A 14,819-nucleotide genomic window follows, 5' to 3' on the forward strand; every position below is an offset into this window, starting at 1 on the left:
CTGGTCAGATTACTTGGAAGTTTTTTTTTTTTTTTTTTAAGGGGTGTAAATAATACTGCAGAGAACATGATGTGTGCCCTTCCTTGCTCCATTTTGTTTTATCAACGTGTATAAGCTCAGAATGTGAAGAAGCAGTCATGGACTTGTAGTGTCCCAATGCCACATCTCCAAATTACCAACACAGTTAAGGAGAGAGAGAGAGATGTTATTAACAATTTTAGGTTAGCTCTGTAAAAAAAGTTTTTTTTTCATTGAATAAATGGCAATGTAACAACTTACAACACCCATTAAAGTATTTTATTGAAGGTCTCATGTTGGGGAAACAGAATTGGGAGTTCGTTCAGATACTAGAACATTAGAAATAAGGTGAGGAACTGTTGAGGTGAAACCACTTAGGAACATTTTTGGCCCCTGATGAAAGGCTTTGGAGCACAGGAGGAAACAGAGTATGGGATAAGTAAGGAGACGACCAGCCTGGTCTAGGTGGCAGCAGCGATGACAAGGAAGCAGGCAGTCCAAACCAGAAGGAACTCTTCCCCTGTACTCCAAGCAGGTGGAGAGCAAAGATATGACCGGGCAGCTGGTTGGCTGCGCTCTGTGAGGGACTAGTCAAATCCAGTACAGTGCCTTCAAGCAAGTGGTAGAAAAACCCTTGGACTTGGTCTCTCTGTAGGAAAACGAACGTTTCTGTTCCTCTCTACATGTAAAGAACATTCATGACTCTACTCGTGATCTCAGTGGACATTCTTTGTACTCATCTCGTTCAGCAGCAACAAAGGAGTCAGGTCTTGCTTTATACAACTTGTTTATGTTGAGAACGTGTATGTTTCGAGCTCCTCTGTTTCCATAGTAGCTGAGATGCATTTTCCCTGGTAAGGCAGAGGTGGTGGAATGCATCCACCAGAGTCATCAGTCAGGCTTCTGTTGTGCCTGTTTCCAGAAGAAGGTGGAGCAAACCCTGGTGGCTGAGCCACAGATTTGGCTGGCAGCTGGCAGTATGATGCATCCTTTCCACACCTTCTGTCCAAGAAAGCATTTTACGTAAGCTGATTTCCACCAGAGGCTAAAAAGAGATCCCTCTCAGAATTGAAAGGATATTGTCATTCCTTCCATATGGCATGCACATTTATTCTAAATTACCTCAGTCTGGAAGCCCCAGGAGACATTTTCATCGTAATCAAATGCAGTAAAATACAGAAATGAGTGTCTCCAGTAGAACAGTAAGTTTTATATTATGTAAGAAGTGCAAATGGAGACTAATAATTCACTGGATGCATATGAAGAATTTGAGACTGGGGTAGGGGGAGAGAAACAACGTATCTGGCACTAGTGGCACATTCTTGCTTTGGGTCGGCCAGTCTTTTGCATGTTTGTATGTCACTGCAGAAATTGGTGCATTTCTTACAGGTGAACAAATTCATTATGTTTTATAAAGTTAATCAGTCTAATAGCCTGTTGGATTCCTATGCAAACATAAGAATACAATGAGACTTACACTTAGGACATGTTAAGTGTCTTTTGTTAATGTTAGCTAGGAAAACTGAAGAGCCTGGGAGTAAGCACAATCTATTTGAACTACTCCTTTGAATTAAATGTTTCTTTTCAGTTATCTAGGTTGGCTATTGGGGTTCCCACTGAAAGAAGAATTGCGCTAGTGAAATGTTGACTTCTTTCCATATTTAGGAGTAGGTCTCCGATGTTTTGGTTTTAGAGGCAAAGTCTTGAGTCATTCTCCACATGAGTCCCGTGAACTTTGTGTTCTTTCCTTTTCCCACCAAATTGCCAATACTTCCAAGTCATGTCATGCTGAAAACTACTTTCATGGTGATCCATACCGAGTATTGAGAGACTCTGCTTGTTTTATGGGTTCTCACAATGATGATGCGATTTGTGAAAGCAATTGGGAAAAGGGGAGAAGCAAACCAAGGGCCAGAAATGATGCCTTAAAAGGTGTCATTTCAGTGTTGCCGAACTTCAAGGGAGGAAGTGGGAACTCTCACAGCAGGAATCCACAGGTGCTCATCTTCTGCTATTTATTTGATTTCTACCAGAGTATCTTCACCTCCAAAGTCAGAATAATGCGGGCTTCCATGGCATTATATAATAATGATGCTTAAGAATTTTAGTTTGAAAACAGTGCCCTTCAGAGTAGACATAGTCCTATAAAAGTTAAAAAGTTACAATGTGCCTAGTCCATAGAGCACATCCAACAAAATCTTACATTCTTGGGACTCGCCAAAGAACTGCTACTTGAGTCTCATAGCTGTCCTCTTGAACCACTTTTCAGAACAAGCATCTTGGTATTCTTTTTGTCTTGCTGTGGTTATAGTTTATTAACTATTTGCTAAGCCATTGACCTTCGCTCTCTGACCAGTAGAAATTGACTCTGCTTTAGCCATTGATCAGCCATTGATCAGTCCCCAATGGTCACGTCCGTTTCTCTCTCTGGTACCAGGAAGAGCTAGCCTTACGATTGTGTTGGTGGTCAGGAGTCTGTGACAGTTCTTCATTAACTGAAAGGAAAAATACCAGTTAATACTGTGGAGGCAGCTGAGTGCCACTGGTCATTTACAACTCCTCAGGCATTATTGGCCAGCATTTCTACCCTGGTGGCCCCAGCAAGTTACAGAAGTCATCGTCATCAGAGCAAGTCCTATTGCAGCATCTCTCCTTTCCTCCTTAACCACTCCCAAAAGAAATATAAATGCTGATTTCTAAGGAGTGGTCCTGGTTAGAGAGGGCAACCTACTACTGTAATAAAAGGTATTACATGCTAAATATATTTTATATTCAGTAGATTGTGTTGATTAAATGTATTAAGGCTCCCACATTCAATAAGCATTTATTAAACATGTCTATTACCCAAGACCTAGGGATATGCAAATGAGTAAGACAGGGACTCTGTCCTGTTCCTCCCTGCCAAAAATGTGTTTGGGTGTTTGTAAGTCTTTAGACGAGTCAAATCAGTCTCCTTTTTACCTTTTGGCATCTTTGGCTGAAAACTGAGTGTCAACTTTTCGCGTCTTACATACTCCTTATCCCCTTAAAATACAGCTTCAGTTAAAGCTATTGAAATATTAAAACTTATCAATGATGTCCTAATTACTCAATCTGCTGGCATTTTCCAACCCCCAGTTTTCTCCGCCGTAGCACTTGACACGAGCCCCCTTTCCATGACACCCACCCCCAATCATACTCCTCCCTTTGGCTTTTGTTATGTGTCATCTTTCTGTGTATTCTTATCTGCTCCTGTAGCTTCACCTGTTACCTCTCTGGCAATAGCAAATTTGAACTTTAGCCCTGAAATCCTGACAATTATCCTTTGAGATCTTCCTGGTACATCCAAAAAAAAAAAAAATTCTCTTCCTCACCACCACCAACATGCATAACTGAAACTATTTTTTACTCTTAAAAGTTTATTTTCAGAATTATAATTAATCAAATCATCCAAGCCGGAGACAAGGAGTTCATAATCTCTTAGGAGATAATGTATTTTATAGAATTGAACCTGAAAATGTTCTTTTTGGTCCCCACGTCAAATCCCAGCAATTCATTCTTTGCCAGGCACTTTATATGCCATGTACTCTAGGACATGAGCACTCTCTCTGAACTATTCTGATTCCACACTGCTTGTCATCTCAATTGAGAGAGGGTATATATGCATTGCATGGTAACAGGTCTTAGGTTACATGAGGCTCAAGACTTAACAGCTAATGTTTCTTGATCACTTATGTGCCAGACACCGTGAAAAGCCTTTTCTCACTTAATTCTTGCGATGAAATTATGTTGTAGTCACCATTATTATTCTTACTTTACAGGTGAGCAAACAGAGGCGTAGAGAAATCAAAATGAGGCAATTTGCCCAAGATCATAGAAACTGATGGATTCAGGATTCAATCCCAGGCAGTCTGACTCCAGAGCCCACACGCTCAGCCACTCAGTTTCACTGCCTTTCCATGGAGATTATTGCTCGTTCAAAGGTATTGCTTGAGATAGCTCATGCCTTAGATTATAGACTCACTGAAATACGAGTAGCTTCTTCTCTCTTATTCTTAATTACTGAAGGCTAACTGCACAACAGGTGCTTTGAAGGAGGAGCCAGGATACAAATTCTAGAGTGAAAATGGGTGACCTGAATAATGACGTTGAAAGAAGAGAACTAGAAAATGGAAAACTAGGAGAGAAAGCAAGAGAAAACCCATCATTCCTCAGTGAGTTATATCTACCAAGTGAACCAAATGTCTGTGCCAGGCGCAATGAAGAGAGCTAGAGAAATAATTTATCCTTCTCCTGAAAGAGCTTGCAATTTGTCCATCATTTCATTTTAATGGGTCTGTTAAGGACAGTGCAGAGACTAGACAGGTGAGATTAGCCAGGTGGCCATGAAAACATCTGAGTTTGTAACTGTAGAATATTCTGCAGGCCATGAAGTTTTCCTTCTTGGGCCACAGGTGAAGAAATGTAATCTTCTTGACTCAGAGCTAAGTCTTTATGCAGAGGAATCACCATCATCAGTAATTAGCCCTGTTACAGAAAGAGATTGATCGAGTCCCTTCAAAACTTTTATAAAATTCTTGCCTTGTTTAATTCTCACACTGTTGGCTCTCATGTTGGTGATGTTTTATTTGCCTGGGCCAAGAGGATTCCTCCATTCAGCAGATACCTACTGAACACCTACTCTGTGTTCAATACTCCAGGGGTAGTGTTTTGGCTGAGAGAGCTAGCTCTGGAGCCAGACAGCCAGGGTTCAAATCCTGTCTCTACCATTTTCTCGGTGAGTGGCCTTGGGTAATTGACTTAATTTTAAGTAAATTTTATATAATTAATTTTATTTCTAAATAAAGATCAATAATTTTATCTTTAAGTTTAATAATAGCTACTAGATATATTTTAATAATAGTTATTATAATGACACAAACACTGCCTTCTTAGAATTTATAAGTCAGCAGGGGTCATAATGACCAACAGTTGTTCAGAACAGGCACTGTTAAGAACCTTACGTGTATTGCCTCACTTAATCTCCGCACCAACCCTACAGCTGTGTCCTGCTATTATTTCTGTCTCACAAGTGAAGAAACTGAAGCTTCAGGAGATTAGGTAGTGTGGCCATTGTTACAGACCTGGAACTCAAACCTCCATCTGGTTTGACTCTGTCATCTGAGATCTTAACAGTTTCACTCTGCTAACCCTTAACTTACTCTTGACTTTTAGAAATGCTTATCTGTTTCCTTTTGGATTGCTGACGATCAAAACATATGTATAAAGTTCGGTGAGAGATGCCTAGCCGCGCTGTACATTTTCCATACTTTAGTTAACTGTTTTAGAATGTCAGTTGCTGAAGGCCAGAACCTGATCACTTACCTGGCCTTATTTTATTTTATTTTACATCTGGCTTCATACAAAAACTTTCAGCATTCAAGAGGCACAATTTCTTTTCCATAGTGACTATTTTTGGCAATGTTGGTTATCTTAGCAAGCAATTTGTTCATGATCAGGGTGATAGTATTTTGAGCGGCACCGAAAGTAGCAGTTTAGGAATCTCAGGACTTGGGGAGATAAGATAATCAAAACTTCCACCCGAGGAGAGGTGACATGTCCCTGGCAGTGGTTGATGAAGGGTTTGGTGATGGAAAGTTCAACACTCAGACCTCCACCTTAAGAGCTACTCCTCAAGGCAACTGACACAGACTGAAGAGTGCAGGATGTTAAAGAATTTTCTTTCTTCCTTTGCGAGAAGATTGATGTTCTCTACATACTAATTAAATTTACATGCACCATTACCTCCTAAGCCTTGAAGTATGGGGATTAATGATGAATGATTATGATACCGTCACATGCTTTCCATCACATCTTAAAATGCCTCTCTTGTCTGGTGGACTAGGGTTATGAGGTAGGCAACATGACTTTCTGTTTCAGGACGCAGGAATCGGGGGTTCCGTGAACACACTAGTTTATCTGTCAACGTCCCTTTCTTTACAGGGACAAAATAGGAATGATTACACTTGCCATAACCCTGGTTGCAAGATTAATGACATGACATTTGACCATCTGTTTACAGTTTTTAAGTGAGAGCTGCTAAATAGAGATTCAAACTGGTGATACCTTATTTGGAGCCAAGTGTTCTCATTTGCCCTCAAACTGGAGAGAAGATATTATTACTTGCCCTTAGGAAAGCAGCTACAGAAAGAACTATAATTTTAAAAACCACATGTTCTCAGGGTTTTTTTAATAAGAAAGGAAAATTTGGAATTAAAGGGATCACATCCACATAAAAATGAAAACATGTCTAGTCAATCTGCTAACACTGGAAAATGTAATCAGGAAAAAGGATACACAGATCCCATTGGGAGAGGAGGGAAATATATAAGCAAAGGATGGTTTGAGGAGGGGTTTTCAAATTTGTTTTTAGTACTTTAATGACATCATCCAACTTAAATATTATTGGTTTTTGATATTGCTAAAATAGCTATTAACCTCTCATATTAATCTAACATTTGCTGGGTACATTATTAACACATAGTCTATCAAATCACAGTGCAGTTTCATTCATTTCAATTACAGCGGAATAAACAGGCTCAATCCAGGACCCAGCTTCTCATGTCCCAGTCACTTTAAACTTCCTGAGGGTTTTCTTTTGGTTTGGCTTTGTTTTTTGTTGTTGTTTTTTTTTTTCTTTCAACCTTAAGACCCCAGTTTCATGGTAAATTTACATCAAGCCATCAAATATCTATTAAGGCTTGACATTTGCCAAACACTGTGATAGCACAAAGTTGGCACATTTCCTTAGTAGAAGTTCAGCGGATGAGGATTGTGTGCACACACACAGGAACACACGGGCACGTGCGCGCGCGCACACACACACACACACACACACACCTGTCAGGTTGAGATGGCAGACCAAGAAACACGTTGTAATGTTTGTGAATCTATCGGCCTGAGAGACACAGACAAGCAATCATGTGTCCCAATTGCTGATTCGCAGTTCGCCTGTCTGCGAGGGGCTGCAGTTAAGGGTGCCCACGGCGGGCCTTCAGAGCCTAGCACGTCATCCACATTGCTGGAAAGATCAAATTTTGCCACGTTCACCACGGAAGATATCTTAAGAGGGGTGCGTATCGGGAAGCACCTATATATCAAAACGGTGTGGCTCTAGGCCTCCCAGAAAAATGGAAGGTACACGGACTTGTTCCAAACGTGTGCCATGGGAAGGACTCTGACCCCTGCCGTGTGTGGCTTCTCACTTACCCTCCATCAGCTTGATCCTGAAGTAGGCAATGAGAAGGAACAGCAGCAAAGTCACGGGCAGGAAGATGCCAGAGAACAGGAGCCAGCCTGGGAGCTCTCTCAGGAACTCCGACAGTACGGGGCTCATTGCCATATCACACAGACCACCGATCCCCCCCAACCCCGGGCTGGTGGGGTTCGCCCTCAGATGAGGGCAGCTTCGCTGAGTCCACACTTGTTTTCTTCTGGGGCTCTGGCCTTTGCTCAGCACATCTCAGTGGAACTTTTTGTGGACTTTGCTCTATTTAAACAGCCCCATGAATTCTGAGAGGATTGCTGGCAGGTTACTCTGTAACTCAGCTACAAAGTGTCGAGGAATTGAAAGGTGATTCTCCCAGGCCATTCCAGAGATGAGTATTTATCTGGCAAGGTTGGGAATGACACCAGGAGACCTAAATTTCTTTGTATTCAGTTTATCTGATATGAAAAGTACCTGACTTTAAGCAAACCTCCTTGTTGTATATATTCTACCAATATATGCCCAGATGTAGGAAGAATTTTTCCTACATTTTCTAAACTTCAGAGAAACTATTAATTAGTAGCTATGTTAATGTACCTGTGTCGAGAAAAAGTGAATTTTCCTTCATACATAGTTTATACAACTAATAGCAAGGAAGGAGAAACAATTTTCTTTCCATGTATAAAATCTCTTCCTAATATGTCCTACTCCGAATGCTTTTCTGAGAGGGTATACTCGTTTATTCAGTTATTCAACAAAAATGTAATTCTACTACAACCCAACCTCTTGACTAGATGCTGGATGTACAAGAAAAAGTCATGGTACCTTCCCTCTGAGAGTGGAGGCAGACAGAGAGAGAGAGAATGGCCATAAGACATAATGGTGGAATGGATGGTAATACGGGCCCTGTTCCTTCTTGCCCCAGTGCATCAGTTTGTGCTTGCTGCTTTAGTAGCTGGTACTCTCAGCTGTTTCCTGCTCACACAGTCCTGTGGCCCACCCTTAGCAGTAGAAGGTGCCCCCTGAATGATAGTGATGTGGCTGGTGTGGTAACTACCAAGTTTCTGGGAAAAGATTAAAAGGACAATAGACTATGTTGATGCTGGTTTATAAACTGAGTTGAGTTGCCATCCACTGCTTTAGTGAAAACATTTTGAAGATACTGATCTACTAAACTAAAACCAACTAAAAAATCCTTTCTATCATTAAAAGGCCTCCTGGAGGATTTGGAAAACTTGGGGAGGGAGATTGGCAGCCACCTCCTTGGGCTGCTTTCTCTTCTCATGTTGTCACCCTGTTCCCCATGGCCACTTGGGTGAGTGGCTGCCCTATGAAGGGCGTGCTGCTGTCAATGCCTCCTGCGTTTTTCCATCAAGGGTTCTGCATGGCCATGCAGAGTCTTAGTCCCAGCTGTAAAGTCAGCACCCTAATCTATAAAACAATAAGAATGGGTAGGGTCTCTGGGATGCCCAGCTGGCTTCCTAAGCAGTAAACAGCAAATAGATTTCTGTCCGATCTGCCCCTACGTATTTCATATTTTATGCTGTTGTAAAGAGCGTTGCTTTTAAAATTTCAATTCCTGATTGTTTGTTGCTGGTATTAAAGGTTTTCTTAATTTATTAAATATATCACATCACTGGGAACTTTTAGAAGATTACATATTAGGTTTTGTTAAACACCCTTTAGAGCTTAAGAGCTTTTATCAATAAAGACTCTTTTCCAAATTCACACTGGTTGCTTGGGTTAACTAGGCCTAGCAGGTAGAAGGATAGAGATGTTTGAAACACTGGTAATCAGTCTATTTGATTGACCAGAATTTGGGGTGGGGTTCCATAGAGTGTGCAATACGTTACTATAATGACAGCAGATTCTTTACCTAGCTTTTCACCATGTGGTGGGTGTAATCATTAATGTCACTGGAAAATGTACATCTGGGAAAATAGAGGGACATGTTCCATTTGGGGTTAAATTCTCCTGTTGACTTCCTTAGTAGTGAATGAGCCCACTGTTGATTTACATGACAGTTTATGGCACAAGTGATTGCAGATGTTGATGTGAGTCCCTAGGGAACTACTCTTATACCACCTATTATGCTTTTAGTGACAGCTGGACAAAAGCCTTTTTTAGATAACTGTGACCTATTGAAGGTGATACCAAAACCACCAGGCCTCTGATTTGGATTCTGTATTCATCTGAATAAGCCATAAAGGATGACTCATTCCAGTGACATGGCGCAGAGCAGTGAAGGTTCTGAAGTCCGTCAGTGGAAGGTGCCAAAGTGGTGTTGACTGATATCTGGAGGATCAAATCATGTACAGCTGCAAAACCAACACAGAAAAATAAATACAAATGAAACTAACAAACTTTAAATGAAGTGCTCTGATTTAATTATATGGGTGATGCTTTGCTGATGAAGTACTGCTCACTGTAAGTGTAGTAAGGACTGCTCCAGTGTGGGCCTTTTGGGTAGGAAAGTCTATATCCTCTGACCCTTGTTACCTGCCCTTCTGAACTTGGCTCATTAGCCCATGTCAATTAAAGTAGTATCACTTGGCACCAGTATTACAGTCAGCACAAAAATAAGGGCTCTGAAATCATGTGGCAGTGGTAGGTTATAAGGTACTCTTTTTTTTTTTTTTTTTGCGGTACGCGGACCTCTCACTGCTGTGGCCTCTCCCGCTGCGGAGCACAGGCTCCGGACGCGCAGGCTCAGCGGCCATGGCTCACGGGCCCAGCCGTTCCGCGGCATGTGGGATCCTCCCGGACCGGGGCATGAACCCGTGTCCCCTGCATCGGCAGGCGGACTTTCAACCACTGTGCAACCAGGGAAGCCCTATAAGGTACTATTTCAATAAAAAGAGACATGGAAGTGACAATGAAGAATTTAAATTCTTTGTGAACTTTGAGAAAAGGTCCACAGGTCTTCATTTATTCATATTTCAAGTAACAAATATTTATTGAGGGTTTAACATGTGCCCTGGAGGCACTGATTTGGGGGTGTGAACATAATCATGGATGACAAAGTCCCTGTCTTTATGGAACTTACATTCCAGTGGTGTGTAGTAGTGTACACCCCAGGGAGTAGTATAAACACTTCCCATATTCTATCTCATTATGGTCTTATAACAATGCCTTTGAAGTAAGTACCAATTCTGTAAAGCCCACGGAGCTTTCATAACTCATCAGTGATCACACCACTAGAAAGTGACACAGTTGGAATTTGAACCCAGACCCCAAACACTTATCCATTATATTCTACTGCCTCTCAACCTCCTAGAGATATAGTGTCAAGTCGTGATAAGTGCTCTGCAGGGGAAAAAAAAAAAAAAAAGGGCAAGGAGAGAAGAGACTAACAGGAAGTGTTACTTTTAGGTGGGTGGTCAGGGAAGGAGTACTAGCCTGATAGAACTGCTGTAACAAAATACTACAGACTGGGTAGCTTAAACAACTGAAATTAATTTTCTCACAGTTCTGAAGACTGGACATCCAAAACTGAGGTGCTAGCAGGGCTGGTTTCTGTTTAGACTTTTTCTCTCTTTGGCTTGTAGATGGCTGGTTTTCTTCTTGCTGTTACCTCACATGGCCTCTTCTCTGTGCTTGGGCACCCCTGGTTCTCTTCCTTTCCTTATAAGGGTACCAATTTTATTGGATTAGGGTCCCACCCTTATGACCACATTTAACCTTAATTACCTCCCTAAAAGGCCCTATCTTCAAATATACTCATACTGGGGGTTAGGGCTTCAACATATGAATTTTGGTGGAGTAATCAATTCAGTCCATTACAGAAGGTTTCTCTGAAAAGCAGACTTTTGAGCAGAGTCTTGAATGAGAAGAAAGATGGAGCCATGAGCATATTTAGAAGAATGGAGTTTTAGGCAGAGAGAACAGCAAGTACAAAATTCCTGAGATAGGAATGTTTTTGGTGTGATAGGAGATGCAGAAGTAGGCCTACTGTGGCTGGAGCACATTGAGAAAGGGGAAAATTGGTAGAAAACACACTTTTGAGAAACTCTGATCTAGAAACATGACAACACTGACACTCGCTCAAGAAAACGTGCCCACAGGGTGGTCTGTGAAACTAATTCTACCGCATTCTATTAGGCATTGCTTGGAAAATGGTTAAATAAATGTAGAGAATACTGGGGTAAGATGATTTCTTTACTGCAAGGTTTCTTAGAGCCTATAATTTGGTAGGGCGCATTGTGAATCCCCAAGAGGAATACAGCATGAGTCTTTCCCAAACTTGCTGGACCATTGAGTCCTTGTTGCCAGGAGAATCTCAGGAGATCACGGTCTGCAGAACATGCTTTTGGGTATCGGCCCTTAGGTAATAAGATTTGTCTTGGTGCTCTGAGTATCAACCCTAACCCTAAGTATCAAAGTATAGGATTGGTATTCTTAGGTAGGGAATGGTGGATAGGAATCAAGTTATTCTGAGAAATTACGGGGCTTTTTTACTTCAGTTTTTGTGAATTGTACTAGCACAGACTGGCCCCAACAATTCAAGAAGAACATTGTCTGCTTCATTAAATTCTTCAAGTTTCAGCCCATCTCACTTTACAAAGTTATTTTGTTTATAGGAAAATGATCTTGTCTCATTCATGAAACTCTTTGCAAGTTTATTTTGTTCATGGGAAAATGGTCATTGGAACATGCCCACCTGACAGTTTCTTTGTAATCCTGTCTTATTTGGGGTGGTGATACAAATTAGATGTTTCTCTTCATTAGCAATGGGCTGTGACAGGAGTGGGTAGCTCTCTGGGAGTAGTATAAGGATGAATGTTTGCACCCCAGGGTCTCCAGGGAGGGGAGGGCACTTTGACAAACCAAAAATTACTTGTTACTTGAACATGTTTAGAACATCAGAGATGGAAATTCTGTTCAATTCAGCTTTTCTCTCCATTCACCCATTATGCTTTTGTCAATCAACATGACCAAATAAGATATAAAATAACCTCTTATTTTATATCTCTCATATAAATAAGAGATAAGAACAGAGACTGATATATGCTAATTTGAGTTAATGAAGTTTAAATTTCAGCACCCCTCATTTGCCTGGACCCTTCCAAGACCCAGGGAGGGATACCGAAAATATATACACGTGGTGTTAGTTTTTGTAGAGTTTGCAAACAAAAGATATATTAGCTGCAATAGATATCTCTCCACTCCAGATTCCCATCTTTCACACTCTTTATGGCAGGAAGTGTTGGAGCAGCCATGGAAATTTTGGGGACAGCTCTAGGGGGAAGATGAGTTGGGGACACATTTAATTTGGGTTGGTGGAAAGTTTATGTGTTTTGCAGTTATTTCTGTATATCGTTAAGTTGTAGTTAGCTGTCTTGGTGTAGCAATGACTTTCAGGGGTACTCCTACCACCCCCTGTGATATAATTCTTTGCATTGTGACCCAAATTTTCAGGGGCAAAAGGTTGTATCACAATTTGAACATGTCCTATGCACTTAACTTCAGAAGTATGTGGGAAGTGGGAGAGAAATAGGATTTGAAATGTATGGGGCCAGAAGCTGCTGTGGAAAATTCTTCCAAATCTCATGCATGTAGAATTATAAGTGGAAGATTTGATTTTTATTCCTGCTCAGTCAAGATGAAAGTTCTCTCCTGCAGTGTATACAATTATAAACACAATATGCATTTTGGTGTTAATGGAGTAGAATAGAATTTGTCAGAACTCCTGTGTCTGAGGATAAAAACCATCAGCAATAATACTACAAACAGTAAGTGCATCGTTGTGTAATGTTGCACATTTTAAAGATCCCAAAGCACTGGGTTACGTTTTAGGTGTATGATAGATATTGTCTTGACAAAGTGTGGCAGTTCTGGACAGAAGAGAGTACTGAATTGGGACCTGAGGAAACCCGTGTTCCAATAACAAAACTACATGTATTTCTGAAAGTTCCTAGTGTGTAATATAAGGGAAATTTGATTATATGGTTATACAGCACAACATAATATAATGGCAATTAAAAGCACATTTAATTCCTCTTGGAATTCCTTAATTTCAGATTATTTTTTGTGTGTTTCAAAATGATGGATTATACCAAAATTCAAATATGATGAGAGGGAAAGTTCCCAGTGGAGGCCAAAATAAAAAACTGAAGGATTGACAGAAACTCCAGAATGTAAAAAAATTTGCTTGTCAGCTTTTTAAAATTTGTAATTTACTTCTTTTCTCAGTCTATGTAAATATTCACTTTCATCCAGTTTTTTGTGTTTTCAATTTTGTATTTTTTTCTCTAAAATAGGGACCTTCAAAATGTATAAGCTTCAGATCTGTATTACCTGGGTCTGCTGCTGGGTAAGAAGAGAAACGTTCCAGAAGAATAAAGCCTGAGACGAGTACTGGAGAACATTGCTCTAATTTCTCTAGTTTATGCTTCTTGCCATAATTTCAGGAGGCTGACAGCTTCTCATTGGTCTCCCTGGCTATTTGGAGGCTCTTAAAGGCAGTTCTAATTTAGGGGGAGGTGGTGAAAGTGGTTCTGCAGACTCTATGTCAGAGACGAGCTTTACCCAAGCAAGAATTCAATTTAACCCAGATATCATCAGTTGATTTTATGGGGTTTTTTTTTGTAAATTAAGACTCAGCCTTTCCTGCAATATAACATTATGCTTAAATATACATCCTGGAGAAGATAATCCAGTGTAATGCCATTACACAGGTTTATAGCTGACCTTTGAAATCTAAATCTAAATTTTCTTTGAGAAAAACCCCACAATTTTGTTTCTATTTCCCTTTAAAAAAAAATCCTTGTGACTTCTGCAATATCCAAACAGTAAATCCAGTGTTCACTTAAGTCTGAGAGTTTGCAGATGACTGACAAATCTATCGTTTTGCACAAGCCCTGCTTTCTGTCGGAGAGCTGCAGTTTAGGGATTCACTGCTACAACATAGGCGAAATTCTTTCCTTAGCAGAGTCGGTATAATGCACAAGTTTGTATTAATCACTAAGGGTAACCTAGAAGGCCATTACTAGAACTTTTGGCCAAGGTGGTAACAGGAAAATAACAGCTGTTTGTATAAAGAAACTAGGAGCTCATTTGCACAGCTATTGGAGGCAATAGGGAGATTAATGCATGTTGTCAGTTATACAGGTTTAATTTGACTTGCGCTAAAATAGCATCAATACACATCACCCCTTTGCCATTCATTCCTTCTGAATGCTGATTAATTTACTCTCATTTCACCCTGACTGCTGCCAGGCAGTAATGAGTTGTAGCCATCTGGCAGTCCTATTTTATCTTGCCCATTGCCCCTAAAAAAAGCAGTGATGGGAACAGTCTTTTCCTGGGCGTCCATCCAGCTGCTCAGAGTTCCCAGCCCTCTTCTTGGGGAATGCGGGGCAGATACCCATCCACACAGTGAATTCTTGAACTGGAACATGGTTTTTGTGTTGAAGCTGGTGAGCCAAAGCCCCCTAATTTCAGAATTGGGAGGGATGTATAAGAGAGCCTGTATGTCAGAGTTATCAGTTAAGCCACGTAGAAAGAGATTTGTAAAGTACAGCTACTGCTATAAAGTGGTATTTTATAGATGCATAATAATACAATGTACACAGAG

At 40.7% G+C, this 14,819-nt stretch overlaps 1 protein-coding gene across 1 annotated transcript in view; it reads right to left on the reverse strand.

Moving 5' to 3' along the window:
* Window positions 1-2,427: 2,427 nt before the first annotated feature.
* Window positions 2,428-14,819, reverse strand: part of SMLR1 (small leucine rich protein 1) — a 39,963-nt gene continuing 27,571 nt past the window's right edge. Inside the window, exons 2-3 of the mRNA XM_060167666.1 lie at window positions 7,246-7,497; window positions 2,428-2,513 (exon numbers count right to left, since the gene is read on the reverse strand). Of these exons, the coding sequence (XP_060023649.1) occupies window positions 2,428-2,513; window positions 7,246-7,497 (338 nt within the window). The remainder of the gene's footprint in view (window positions 2,514-7,245; window positions 7,498-14,819) is intronic.

The sequence above is a fragment of the Lagenorhynchus albirostris genome, chromosome 12 (assembly GCF_949774975.1).
Source record: "Lagenorhynchus albirostris chromosome 12, mLagAlb1.1, whole genome shotgun sequence".
Taxonomy (NCBI): Eukaryota; Metazoa; Chordata; class Mammalia; order Artiodactyla; family Delphinidae; genus Lagenorhynchus; species Lagenorhynchus albirostris.